This window comes from Chiloscyllium punctatum, chromosome 5, assembly GCF_047496795.1.
Source record: "Chiloscyllium punctatum isolate Juve2018m chromosome 5, sChiPun1.3, whole genome shotgun sequence".
Lineage (NCBI taxonomy): Eukaryota > Metazoa > Chordata > Chondrichthyes > Orectolobiformes > Hemiscylliidae > Chiloscyllium > Chiloscyllium punctatum.
The window spans coordinates 53,096,803-53,110,731 of NC_092743.1; the positions used below are offsets into that span (position 1 = coordinate 53,096,803).

Here is a 13,929-nt window from a genome sequence, read left to right on the forward strand (position 1 = left end):
GGATTAACATTAAGCGACTTTGGTACAGAGTAGCATGCTTCCAACACCCAAATATTTGCCTAATATCAAAACATTGTAGCTTGTGGGACTACATGGCCATTAAATGTTGGTGCACCAAGTTTCTACTCCTATTTATTTTTCAGATGAGAGACCCGTTACAATTTTTCACTCAAGACATTGCTAATTAAAGTTTTGTGGTTACATTTGTTAAATGAAAATCCAGAGGGACAGTGAGAAATGAATGGGAAATGTATCATTTACATATGTGTAGGACCTTATTTACTCCCTCTGCCTAGCAGAAGCTGAATGGTGGACTAAAATTTAAAATTATAGTTGCCAAGGATACCCATCTAATAGCCAGTAATGTTGTCATCGAACATTGAATATCTAATAGCATAATCAAGGTCCCTGTGGAAATTTGACATTACAAAGCTGTTGGAGAATGGCTCCAAGACTGAAAGAAGTCCAGAATGCCAAATTATTATAATTTAATAAAAACTGTGCACACATGAAGTGGAAGTGCTTCCTTGGTTGTCACAAATGAGCCTTGAGCTTACACTGCTGTTTTTATTCCCTCCACCTTCCTCAACTGCAAAGATCTCATAGGAAATTGTGGGTACTGCAGATACTGGGGATCTTCCTGATGAAGGGCTTTTGCCCAAAACATCGTTTTTCCTGCTCCTCGGATGCTGCCTGACCTGCTGTGCTTTTCCAGCACCACTCTAATCTTGACTGCAACCATCCCTTGACAGTTTCTGATCGCTGGGGGCTATTCTATCTGCTCACTGATAGGCTTCTTCCAACTGATTTAATGGCCAGACAACAGCTATCTTCCACCTTAACAACTGTTTTTCCCCTTCAGGAAGTTAACCTGTGGCATGTTAATGAGAGTTGGCTGTTAAAATTGACTGGGCATCTATTCCAGTTTGGCTGCATTGAAACTTGCACTTAAAAAGTGATTCTTATCTGTTACATGGAAGATGGAGACACTGCACATACAGCAAATGGGAATTATTGAGAAGACGGTGAGTCCTTAGCCACATAAATCAGCAAGACTGGTTCAATACTTGTTACTTTTTACTTGGTGGCATTTTATGAGGAACTGAGAACCACTCAGTTGTACAAATTGCCATAAAGTCAAAAAGCTATGAAACCAGATGGCTAACCCAGCAATGACCAATATATTTCCCTTCACTCTTCTATCTGCGTTCTGCAGAGACCATTCCCTTTGCAACACCTTCATTAGGTCCACACTCCCCACCAACCTCAACCCCACCAACCTCAACCCCACCGACACCTTCCCCTCCCGCTGCATGAGATGCAAAGCCTGCGCCCTCACCTCCGTGCAAGGCCCTAAAAGATCAGCATAAATCCGACCGAGATTTTCCTATACATCCTCCCACCTCATTCATTGCGTCCATTGCTCTTGATGTGGTCTCCTCTACATGGGGGAGAGTGAGCGCCAACTCACACAGCGGTTCAGAGAACACCTCTAGTCCGCACGCACCAAAACAACCCCACCATCTTGTGGCCAACCACTTCAACTCCCTCTCACACTGTCCCAAGGGCACGGTGGCACAGTGGTTAGCACTGCTACCTCACAGCGCCAGAGACCTGGGTTCAATTCCCGCCTCAGGCGACTGACTGTGTGGAGTTTGCACATTCTCCCCGTGTCTGCGTGGGTTTCCTCCGGGTGCTCCGGTTTCCTCCCACAGTCCAAAGATGTGCAGGTCAGGTGAATTGGCCATGCTAAATTGCCCGTAGTGTTAGGTAAGGGGTAGATGTATGGGTGGGTTGCGCTTCGGCGGGGCGGTGTGGACTTGTTGGGCCGAAGGGCCTGTTTCCACACTGTAAGTAATCTAAAAAAAAAAAAAAATCCTGGCCCTCCTCCACCACAAAATTAAAACCACCCAACGACTGGATGAAGAATGCCTCATCTTCCACCTCGGGAGTCTACATCCACAAGACATCAGCACTTACTTCACCAGTTTCCAGATCTTCCCCCACCTCATCCCAGATCCAACCCTCTAACTTGGCACTGCCCTTTTGAACCGACCTACCTGTCCATCTTCCTTCCCATCTGTCTGCTCCTCACCGATACAATCACCTCCTACCTGCAACCACCCATCATCATCCCACCTACCTTCCTCCGAGCCTCACCCTCACCCCTCCATTTATCTCTCAACCCCCTTCCCCGTCCAGATGAAGGGCTTATACCTGAAGCATCGACTCTCCTGCTTCTCAAATGCTGCATGACCTGCGGTGCTTTTCCAGTGTCACACCTTTTGACTCTGACTCTCCAGCATCTGCAGTCCTCTCTTGCTCCTAGGCACTAGAAGCATCAATAGTACACTGACCTGATGATTCTCCCAAGTCTTTTTCATGAACTTTATTGCAAATGGAGAGAGCTGTCCCTCAGACTGGTCAAGCAACAGCCTTGAATAAAAATACTCACTCAGTCATATCTTTCAGACAAATGCCACAGATAACTACATCATCATCCCTGTATCTCAAAATCCAGACTTCACAATGAACATACACTCCGTCATGTTGTGGGGCAGTTCCATCATGCTGAATGGGACAAATTCAGATCAAATTATGCAGCTCAAAGCTGGGCAGCCAAGAGGCTGTGGGGGCCATCTGCAGCAGAATGGTATTCAACCACAGTCTGTAACCTAATGATATGACATAATCCTCATTCTAGCAGGAGATCATTGGTTCAGTGATGAATGTTCAAAGGCATACCAGAATTTATGCAATGCATGCCCAAATCCAAATATGGTTGCAGTTGTTGGGATGATGATGGGTCGTTCCAGAACATTTCTGCAGGGTTCCTCAGGATGGTCCTAAGCCCAACCAGCATCAATTGTTTCATCATGACATTCTTTTGATCATTAGATTAGAAGTGAAGATATTCTCTGATGCTTGCATAATGCTGGGTACCATTTGCTACTCTTCAGATAGTGAAGCTTCCTGTGCCAACACACAGCAAGACCTGGAGAACATTCAGGCTTATAATGATAAGTGCCAGGTGATGATCATTTCCAATAAGGAAGAGTCTAATTATTTACTTTGATGCTCATCATTGAATCCCCACAATCAACATTCCTATGTAGATGATTTGTACAAACATTAATTTAAAAAAAGGACAATGAAATATCAACCTTTTTCTCAACGAGGCTGGAATATACAGGTGAGGAAGTTATATAAGTATTAAGGAAACAGTAACATTAATTGGGTGTGCAGGGCAACATTGCAAAATCTCAAAACATGTAAGAATTGTGAACACTGAGATGGGATCACGGATTGCCTTTGAAATGGCATAAAAAGACGAGTGGAATGGGTGGACCAATGCCAGCAAAATTAATGCAGTGATATATTTCAATCTAAAAAGAAGGATACAATTCCACAATGTGTTGGACCACAATGGCCTGAGGATATTGGTGCACAAATCATATAAGATGAAAAGGATAATTGAGAAAGCAGTTAATATGGCATATTGAACTGTAGGCTTGACAGATGGGAGCATAAAGTCAAAGCAAAGGAATTATGTCAATCTTTTAAAAAAAAACTTATGGCTTCAACTGCAGTGGTACCTCAGGAAGGATATGCAGGCTATAGAAATGTTTGAAAGACTGCTTCTGGGTGAAAGGAAACAGGAATGTCGATATCTGGGGCTATTTGCTTTAGAGAAGGTTTAAAATTGTGAGATTCCTGGACAGGATAAAAGGGGAGTAGCTACTCCAGTAGTGGAAGAATTGAAATCCAGAGGACACTGATTTAAGGTGACAGGTAAAAGAACCAGATGGTGATGAAAAAAAACTTTATGTACCATGTGGTCAGAATCTGGAAGGGACTTACAGTGTGTGTAGTGGTGGTCTTTCAATCATGGGTTTTGAAAGAAAATGAGATAATGATCTGGACAGAATAGAACTGTCGGACTACAAAAATGCGATTAGATGAGTAGCACTTACAGAGAACCAGCACTGAGCCATTAGGCCAAATATCTTCCTTGTGCATGTTGTAACTTTTCTATGATTATAAATGATGGGCCAGCTTTGCAGAATCTTGACCATAACCCATCTGATCTGATGCAATCAGTTTGGACATTGCACCTCCAAGTGGATGTATTGGCCATCGGCCTTGGAAAAGGTACAACATTCATTCACATGAATAAGGTGTGAAAAGGATAGGTTTTGAGTACAAATTGCAGAAACAACACATTGTCCATTCTTTCAGATCACTGAAGGGTGATCTAACAATTATTTAAAATTATAAAGGCGCTTGCCAGAATAGATATAAAGAAATAGATCCGCGGATTGGCGAGTACAGATTTATAATTAGAACCAAACAAAAACAGAAATAGCTGGAGAAACTCAGCAGGTCTGGCAGCATTTGTCAATAGAAAGCAAAGTTAACGTTTTGAATATAGTGAGCCTTCTTCAGCACTCTTTACTAGGCCATTCAAGTGCAAATTCAGGAAGTCTTTTTTAATAGAAAAGAAGAGTTCTAAAAATCTGGAAATTTCTCTATCACAAAGGTCATGGTATTGGATCATTTGAAATTTTCAAGACTGGGACTAATGGGTTTTTTCAGGCAATGGTATCAAGGATTATAGATTAAAAAGGTGGATATCAAGAGTTGAGGTACAAATCATCCATGATTTAATAAACCTCAAAGTATCGAGATCCATTAAACCATTCTGCAAAAATGTCATAATGAGTTAAACCTTAACCATATTGAAATAGTTGTTTATTGTCTTTAAATAAGAAATATAATTTTACTGGAAAACAAATACAAATATAGTAATAGTCTCAAAAGGCAAATAATATCTATTTAATTATAATTGGTCACACTAGCCCAATAGGTAGAATGTTCCAGCCATATTGTTATTGTAATGATAGAGTTCCAGTCTATTCCATTTTCTCCTAATGGAGTGTGATTAAAATTCTTCCATAAAAAATTATTAAACCCAGACAGTTATCCGTGTAAATATTTTTGTTCCTCTGATTTACTATGCAAGATATTAATTCTAAAATATCATACAACAACAATGATAACAAGTCCTGAATGTTGGTCTTACTTCGAAAATATTTCCTTGTAAGACAAAATGGGTATTTTTTTCTTCACAAAACATGATCGTGTTTGAATTTAAGTATGTCATAAATAACATGCACTGGTTCATATATTTTGTTGCGGTTCCGCTATTTTTTATTTTAACCAAACTCTAAACTCATTTCAATTGAAATAATAACTTGATCTTCATTCGTTCAGGATCACATATAATTTTGGGCCGATCCACCAACAGACATGCACATGCTCTGTAACACATATTCCAAAATTTGCTTCAGTTCTATAATATTTTCCTTATTTGTCTCCAGTTTACCTTCCCCTTCCCATAACTCTGTGTCTTTGTGAATATATCGATTGCTACTAGGTGAGAGTTCTGCAGAACACTACACATCTGTAATGCTAACCCCAGCTGACATTTTGCTTCGTAATCTGTGTTACCATGGTTAATTGAAGTACTACACAATCAGTAAGAAGTATGGGATGAGTTAATTCAGTAGAGACCAGAAACTAAACTTCAGACCTTTATTATTTGCATGTTTCAAGTGCATAAAAATCAGTGCGCCTCCCAAATAATTTACCAAGGAAATATTTCCTTTTTTTAATATCTATTTTCTATATCTACAACACATTAGCCAGTCCCCTCCCAGTTACTTGTCACTGTCACTCTTGAGACCACCATTAGGAAATGACTTGACTTTTTATTGAATTTCTGTCTTTGCCGATTGAGGTCTGGAATCAGAAATAGCTGCCTATATCTCACATGGCACAATTTTTTAAAGCAACACCACAATGCACTGACATTTGTCTGGCATGGTTCAGAAATGTACACGGTGGCTCAGTGGTCAGCACTGCTGCCTCACAGCTCCAGGGACCCCTGGGTTCAATTCCAGCCTCAGGGCACGGTCTGTGTGGAGTTTGCACATTCTCCCTGTGTCAGCGTGGATGTCCTCCAGGTGCACTAGTTTCCTCCCACAATCAAAAGATGTGCAGGTTAGGCGAATTGGCCATGTTAAATTGCCTGTAGTATTCAGGGATGTGCAGGTTAGGTGCATTGGTCAGGGGTAAATATAGGATACCAGGGGAATGGGTCTGGGTGGGTTACTCTTCAGAAGGTCAGTGTGAACTTGTTGGGCTGAAGGGCCTGTTTCCACACTGTTTCCCCATCTATAAATGGGGACATTGCAATTAATGAGTGCTTTAATTTACACCCTGACAAGCTATCTCTGGAGCATGATACCAGAACAGATTCTGAAACTTCTCAAACTTCTGTCCGATAGTTAACACTGTCTTGAAGTAAAAAAAAATCCAATTTTAAAACTCTATAGTAACACAAGAATGAAAAAGTCCCACTTTTCTGGGTTCCAGATTTTACAATCATCTTAATGTATAACCTCACAAAGGTTATATGCAATATATTAATTCTAAATCAACCTAGAAATTTAAACACCAACAAGAAACAATCACCCTTGAGAGATCACTGTCGGAAAGTTCAGTATTCCATCATGTTTGGTTGCTTCCATTTCTATATAATCAAGAAATAGTTTGTTTGTTGTGTTAAACAGGGGCCTTTTATATAATCTATTTGTACAATACAGACTGATCTGTCCAAGAAATACATAGGACATGTTCACAAGCTGCTTATGCACTCTTACTACAGTTTATAAACAGGCTTATCAAGTGGAAGTAAAACTGATACAGTACTTGTCTGTTATCAATTGTATTAGAATTTCCTGATATTATATGGCTATTTTCTTCCTTGCCATTGCCAGAAGATTAGCTTTTTGTTGCAAAACTTAGCACAGTGCCTTCGCTCTCAATTGTAATGTATGAATTATGTTGTGGACGTTGTCACCCTGCTGTCTCATTGAATAGACTGATGGCATAGTTGCTGTATTTTCCCAAGGGCAATTTGTCATAGTATAAAAACTGCCTGATTTGCCCCAGAGGCGACGCATTAACTTCTGTATTTATCTCAACAGGGGGAAAAAATCCTTCCCTGGTAAATTTCATTTCAGTGTAATTTTAAACTGATTGAACTTCAAAGCTTATTGTTCATAAGCCCTTAAGCAAATTAAGTTGAACGACTGCAATCGTATTGGTTTTCGACAGCATCTTCGCATGCAAACAGCTAACCCTATATTCAACCAACTTACCATTCACTGACGAATAATCATCACATTTCATCATTTTCCTCTGACTTCTATATATTAATTTTCTATGGCGTCTTCCATGGGACACATTATGTTCCATTTATTTTAAGTGACCTCTCTGTTGCAATACGTACATGAAAATCATCTCCCAATTCTGCTTCCTAAAGTCTTTTCTTTTAGGTTTCAGGAAACTCACGCTGCAATTCGCAATGACAGTTATATTTAATCATTCTCATATTTTCAATCACTAAATGTGTCAAGGAAGCAAGCGTCCATTCGGCAAGTAATTTAAACTTCTGACGACTACTTCTGTACAGTTAGTCCGCTTAATAATAGTAAAAAAAAAGAAATTGAATGGTCTCCTCCATTTAATAAACTGACCCCTCTGCCGACTATTAAATTACAATTCCTTGTAGATTACTTTATTTACTTGCCTGGCTGCCTTAATCCTTGATTTGACCGAATGTGATTTAAAAGAACGTTTTGAAATGACAAGACTATTCTCTTCACTATATGTCATCATTTCCATCATCAAGTTGCCGTGCTTTCAACGATACTCACATCTCTGATTGCGGCGTTTACCTTTGACCATACTCATTCTAAAAGGGTCCAGATTCCTTCTATCGTAATCCTACTCCAGGACAATAAAAACAAAATATGCTGCTCCTTCTTCTCTGACAGGCAGTTGTTCTACTCACCGATTACTGATCTAACACCAACAGCTTGGATGATACCATTCCCTTGAAATGACAGGGGAGTAAGAACCTTCATTCTGCAGTCTTTCTCACTATGAATCCTTAAAAATAAGTGTTTTGTCGAATTGCGCTTCAAGCACCAAATGTTCTCAATGGACCAAATGCAACATAGGTAGAATCTACATTAAATTAATTATGTTTCTGCAAAATCTTAAGCCAGAATTTCCAATGTGCCTTTGCTCAATACTGTTTCTTTTTGACAGCTCTTTCGGACATTCTAACTGATTTTTCAGAAGAGTTCATTAATTCATACAATTTACTGGCATGTGCAATATTCCTGAGTGTACAGTGTGGGTGCTTGTGGCTCAGTAGTAGTGTCCTTACTATAGGCTAGAAGGGCTGGGTTCAGAGATGGATCATAAACCTGTCTGAGCAGGTTAATTAAAATATCTACAGCTGAGCAGTGTCTTCAATGGGTAGGCAGTTCAGAATCAGGCAGGGTATTATGTTTTACATTTAACTTAAGTCTATGGCTAACATGAGCTGAAATTATAACCTTTCAGGCTGCCATTCAAATACCTACATAAGAACCAGAGATGCATATACGCCTGTTGTGTCTTTTATTAAAATAGTTACGCATGAACAGAATTTTTCACTGTTCTCAAATACAACCTTCAATACCGGCATTAATTGAATGTAATTGGATTAACTGGATTGCCATCAGTGATTCAATATGTTTATAGAGGATTCATTATAGGACCCATCCCCTTGGACATGCCCATCCTCGTGGTACACCACTTTCCCACATCTGTTGGAAAGTGAAAAGGCTCTATCATTGGAACTAATGAACAAAACCATTAAAAAAAAACACATTGTTTTTCAAATGGCACTTTGCTACTCCCAGAGTTGCATACAGGGTCTTGGAGATTAAGTTTCCAGTCCTGGAGACTCAATGGCTGATTGCTGTTTCCCACAGGATCCTTAGCAGAGGAGTGTTTGCAAAGTAAACCTATGTTCCCTGTTGGGTCACTCAGCTTGCAACAATATTTATGGACAACTTTGCACGGAAATAAATGTACTGCCAAATAGAGTCACAGAGTAACACAGTACAGAAACAAGCCCTTTTTGACCCTCCATGTCAAACAACACCAAATGCACTAATCCCATTTGTCTGCACTTGGTCCATTGACTCCTGTGCCCTGGCATTTTAAGTGCTCGTCCAGATACTTGTTAAATGTTGCAAGAGTACCTGCCCCAAATACCCTCTCAGGTAGCGCATTCCATATTTCTATCACCCTCTGGGTAAAAATAATTTTTCTCAGATCTCCTTGCTCCTCACCTTAAACTTATGCCTCTGGTCTTAGACACATCTGCCATAAGGAAAATATTCCATCTATTCTGTCTATGCCTCTCGTAATTTTGTATAACTGAATCAGATCCCTCCTCAGCCTCCTCTGCTCCAAGGAAAACAAACCCAGTCATTCATCATAACTGACTTTCATCCCAGGCAACATCCTGGTGAAACTCTTCTGCACGCTGTCCAGTGTAAACATGTTTTGCCAATAGCATAGTGACCAGAACTGCCCAGAGTATTCTATCTGTGGTCTAACAATGTTTTATTAAGTTGTAACAGGACTACCTTGCCTCTATATTCTATGCCTTGGCAAATGAAGGCAAGTATCCCATATGCTGAAAATGTGTTGCTGGAAAAGCGCAGCAGGTCAGGCAGCATCCAAGGAGCAGGAGAATCGACGTTTCGGGCATGAGCCCTTCTTCAGGAAGGGCATGAACCCTTCTTCAAGTATCCCATATGCCATCTTCATGACCCTGTCTACTTGTGCTGACACCTTCAGAGATTGATGGACTTGTATGCCAAGGTCTCTCTGTTCCTCAGTGCTTTATCGGGACCTACTATTCACTGTGTACTGGTCGTTCTGCAACAGCACACATTTCCTCAACCAAATTCACTGGAACACGATTGACAAATTGAGGATGCTGTTTCTAAAGTGCGAACTTTTAAAACGTGTGATGGCTGTAACGTGATTACAGCATCAACACTTTAAGTGCTGTTTCTAAAGCATGATTTTCTATAACGCGGGGTTGCATAAGAATGCAACCACCACGTTATAGAAGAACTGCCTGAATGCTCTTCCATTATTAGACCTCCCAAAGTGCATCACTTTGCACTTATCTGGAAATTCTATCTTCCATTGCACTGCCCAATTTACCAACTGATCAATATTAGATACAGTCTAAATCCATTCTCCTCATTATCAGCAACACTGCCAATTTTCATATTAACTACAAACTTACAAATTGTACCTTCTACATTCAATTCAAGTCATTAATGCACATAACAAACAGCAAGGGTCTCAGCCTCAACCCGTGTAATACACCACTGGTCACAGGCTTCCAATTGCAATGGTATTCCTCCACCACAACTCTTTATCTCCTATTTGCAAGCTAATTTTAACATATTAACTATCCTCCAGTCACCTGGCATTTCGCCATTTAAATCATGCTGCATATATTTGCCAATAAACAGAAGGTTCAAGGGCATCAAGTGCATGTATCCATAACCACATTGAGGGAGATAGTGTCTACAGTGGTACATGAGCATTGGTGAATGATATGGGTGGTACAACAGGAATAGTGGAAGATATAAAGTGGAAGACGCTGGTCTCAACTAAACCTATGAATATGCAAGAAACTCTGAAGGTCAATAGTTGCTCCCACAGGGTAAGTGAACAAAAATTGAAGAAATTGATCTTTGTCACTCTTATATATCTCTGAATAGCTGGTTACCAATCAGCCTTGTCAGGGGATGATGATAATGTAGGGTCATAGAATTGATGCAACAGAAGAGGTCATTCAACATTTATAACGATGGCAGTTCTTCTGCTTTCTACATTATAACTTGCCTATACTTCAAAAATACTTGATTGGCTGTAAAGCACTTTGAGAAGTATGGTGATCATGAAAATCATGATATAAATACAAACATATTTCTTTCTTTTTGAAGCAGTTATCAAATTAGTCCCACCATTATAGTGCACATATTTGATAAAATTGCATAAATGCAATAATTCAGATAAAACACAGAAGTTTGGAACACAGTGAAAATTATTTGGTTCATTATAGAGGCTATTCAACAGACCACTTTTTAATCTGTATCCCTATCAGTTACTACCCTTGATGACTCCCAAACAAATGTTATGTGGTTTATCTTAATTGTGGTTTAATTGGAGATATATTTTCTAAATGCATATTTGATCTCGACTTTGAACCTGGTGGAGCTTGCTGTAAATTCTGTCAAAATCGTTGAATGTTTCTGTACCACTTATTCTGCTGAAGCAAATTGCAAAAGAACAATGCATTCCATTAATTTATGGTAAAAGCTTTGAATCCCTGGAGTACAAACATTGTTGCAACCTTTTGAGTCTACTTACAGAAATGTATTTCTGCCTCTGTCCAAACTACTGGATATCATAGACAGGATTTGAACTTAAATATACTGATGTAGTGAAAAAGATTAAAATAACCATTAATCAACAAAAAAGAAATGTTGGGCATCAGAAAATCTGTAAATGAATTTAAATGTGCTCTTAATGGACTCTGCTGGATGAAGCTCAGATGCACAACACTAATTAGCAATTTTAAAGTTTATTAGGTAATTTCACTGTTTATTGCCTCATTGCACATAGACAGAACTAAGGAGGAGCAAGAATTTTTCTTGCTGCCCAATTATAATGACTCTTTCAAATGTTCGTTGTGATATCAGGTTGATTGCAAAGAAAACACTAAAGATTATAGACCATTACAGTAATGGCACATTCTTCTGGAAACAGCTTTACCATTGGGAAATAGCAGCAAGGAAAACAAAGCCTAATCCACTACTGACAGAAATCTATTCTAATACATATCAATATTTGTATTCAACTTCAATCCCAATCTTAACATTTCTGCAGTGGAAGAACAGACAATTAAATCTGCTCATTACAATTTAACCACGTGTCAAAGCCACCAGGATAATATCATATTTTCCTTGTCATGTTGTGGTTGTACACAACATTGGGGAGGTCATTTGTCACATACAGTATTCAATTCTGGTCTCCTTGCTGTAGGAAAGATGTTGTTAAACTTTAAAGGGTTCAGAAAAGATTTACAAGGATGTTGCCGGGATTGGAGGGTTTGAGCTTTTGAAAAAGCTGAAGAATCTAGGACGTTTCCCTGTAGGGTCAGAGGCTGAGGAGTGACCTTACAGAAGTTTACAGAATCTTGAGGGACATCATCCGTCATCATCATTGGCAGTCCCCCGCTGATGAGGAAGACTCTCATCCATTCTCAAGGCGAGTCCATAGATGGCTGTACAGACCAATAAATCTGGCCGATTCTGCAGGCTCTGTTACAATTGGGGTAGAAGTTGGTTGTGGGAAGGGGTGAGTGGGGCATTGGTGTAGCAGTGTGTTCCTTAAACTGTTTCACCTGGCTTCTGCTTTTTTTCCAATGGCAAGTTCCGAGGTGCTTGACACCTTCCTGGATGCTGCTCCTCCACTTTGAATGGCCTTGGGCCAGTGATTGCCGGGTGTCTATGGGAATGCTGCACTTCAGCAGTGAGACTTTGAGGGTATCACTGAAGTGCTTCCTCTTCCTACCTGAGGCTCACCTGCTGTTTCGGATTTGGGATCAGAGCACCTGCTTGGGGACTCTTGTGTCAGTCATGTGGACAATGTGCCCAGCAGCCCATTGCGGCTGATCAAGGCTGGTTAGTTCCTTGATGCTGGGGATGTTGGCCTGGTTGAGGATGCTGGTGTCAGTGTGAATCTCTTCCCAGCAGATTTGCAGGATCTTGCACAGGCAGCGTTGGTGATTCTGCTCCACCACCTTGGAGGTGTCTGCTATAGACAGTCCACATCCCAGAGCCATATAGGAGTGCGGGAACCACCACAGCTCTGTAAACCACGATCTTGTCAGATCTGATGTTGTTGTTCTCAAACATCATTTTCCTCAGGCAGCCTAAAGCTGCGCTAAAACACCGCAGGCTGTGCTGGATCTCTTCATCAATAACTGCTTTGGCCAACAGAACATTCCTGACTTACTGAAAATGGTCCTCTTGAACCATCTCCTCCCCGTGGCTGAGGAACTCCTCCCAGAATTGTAGTGTGGCTTTTGGCCATGGAGTGGCACAATGGATATAATTTTCACCACGCAACAGCTGCAGGAGAAATGTAGAGGTGACCTCCGACCTTACAAAGACCTTTGACACCATCAGTCAGAAGCATTATTTAGTATCCTTCTCCATTTTGGCTTCACCATGAAGTTTGTCACCATCTTTCTCCTGCTTCATAATGACGTGGAAGTTGTAGAAAATGACAAATGGCTCCACCACTGACCCATTCCCCGTTCGGACCGTTGTCAAGCAGGGGCTGCGTCATCACCCCAACATTGTTTTCAATGCTTCACCTTGCTGCCGACAAGCTCCCATTTGGAGTGGAGCTAACTTGCAGAATCTATGAAAAAATATTCAACCTCTGCAACCTTCAAGCCAAAACCAAAGTCATCCCAACCCAGTGTCATCGACCTGCAGTATGTGGATAATGCTTGCATACTTGCAGAATCAGAGCATGTATTCCAGACCATCGTCAGCACCTTGACAGAGGCATATGAGAGCATGGGTCTCATTCTGAACATCTGTAAGACGATGGTCCTCCCCCAATTTGTGAAGCAAACCTCCAATCATCAAGGCCTATGGGGAGGCTCTAGAGAACATGAGGAGCAAGGAAGGGAGAATAGCAAGTTCTTTTTCCCTGGTTAGGGGAGTCCAAAACTAGACTGTATAGGTTTAATGTGAGATGGGAAAGATTTAAAAGGGACCTGAGGGCAAACTGTTTCCTGCAGTGAGTGGTGCATATATGGAATGAGTTGCCCAAGGAGGAGGTGGTGGTGGGTACCATTACAACATTTAAAAGACACCTGGATGAGTACACGAGTAGGAAGAGTCTGGGTCAAAT

General features: G+C 40.6%; 1 protein-coding gene across 9 annotated transcripts in view; it reads right to left on the reverse strand.

Annotated features, from left to right (window-relative positions):
* The window catches only part of LOC140477084 (RNA-binding Raly-like protein), a 910,390-nt gene that overhangs the window by 335,901 nt on the left and 560,560 nt on the right, over window positions 1-13,929 (reverse strand). The window contains exon 1 of one of the 9 annotated variants that reach the window (XM_072570327.1): window positions 7,922-7,940. The exons of 7 other annotated variants lie outside the window; for them this stretch is intronic. Coding sequence is in view for 1 of the 2 variants with exons in the window: in XM_072570328.1 (XP_072426429.1) it covers window positions 7,785-7,821 (37 nt within the window). In the remaining variant the exon portion in view is untranslated. One more of the 9 variants, XM_072570328.1, reaches the window with a different exon arrangement.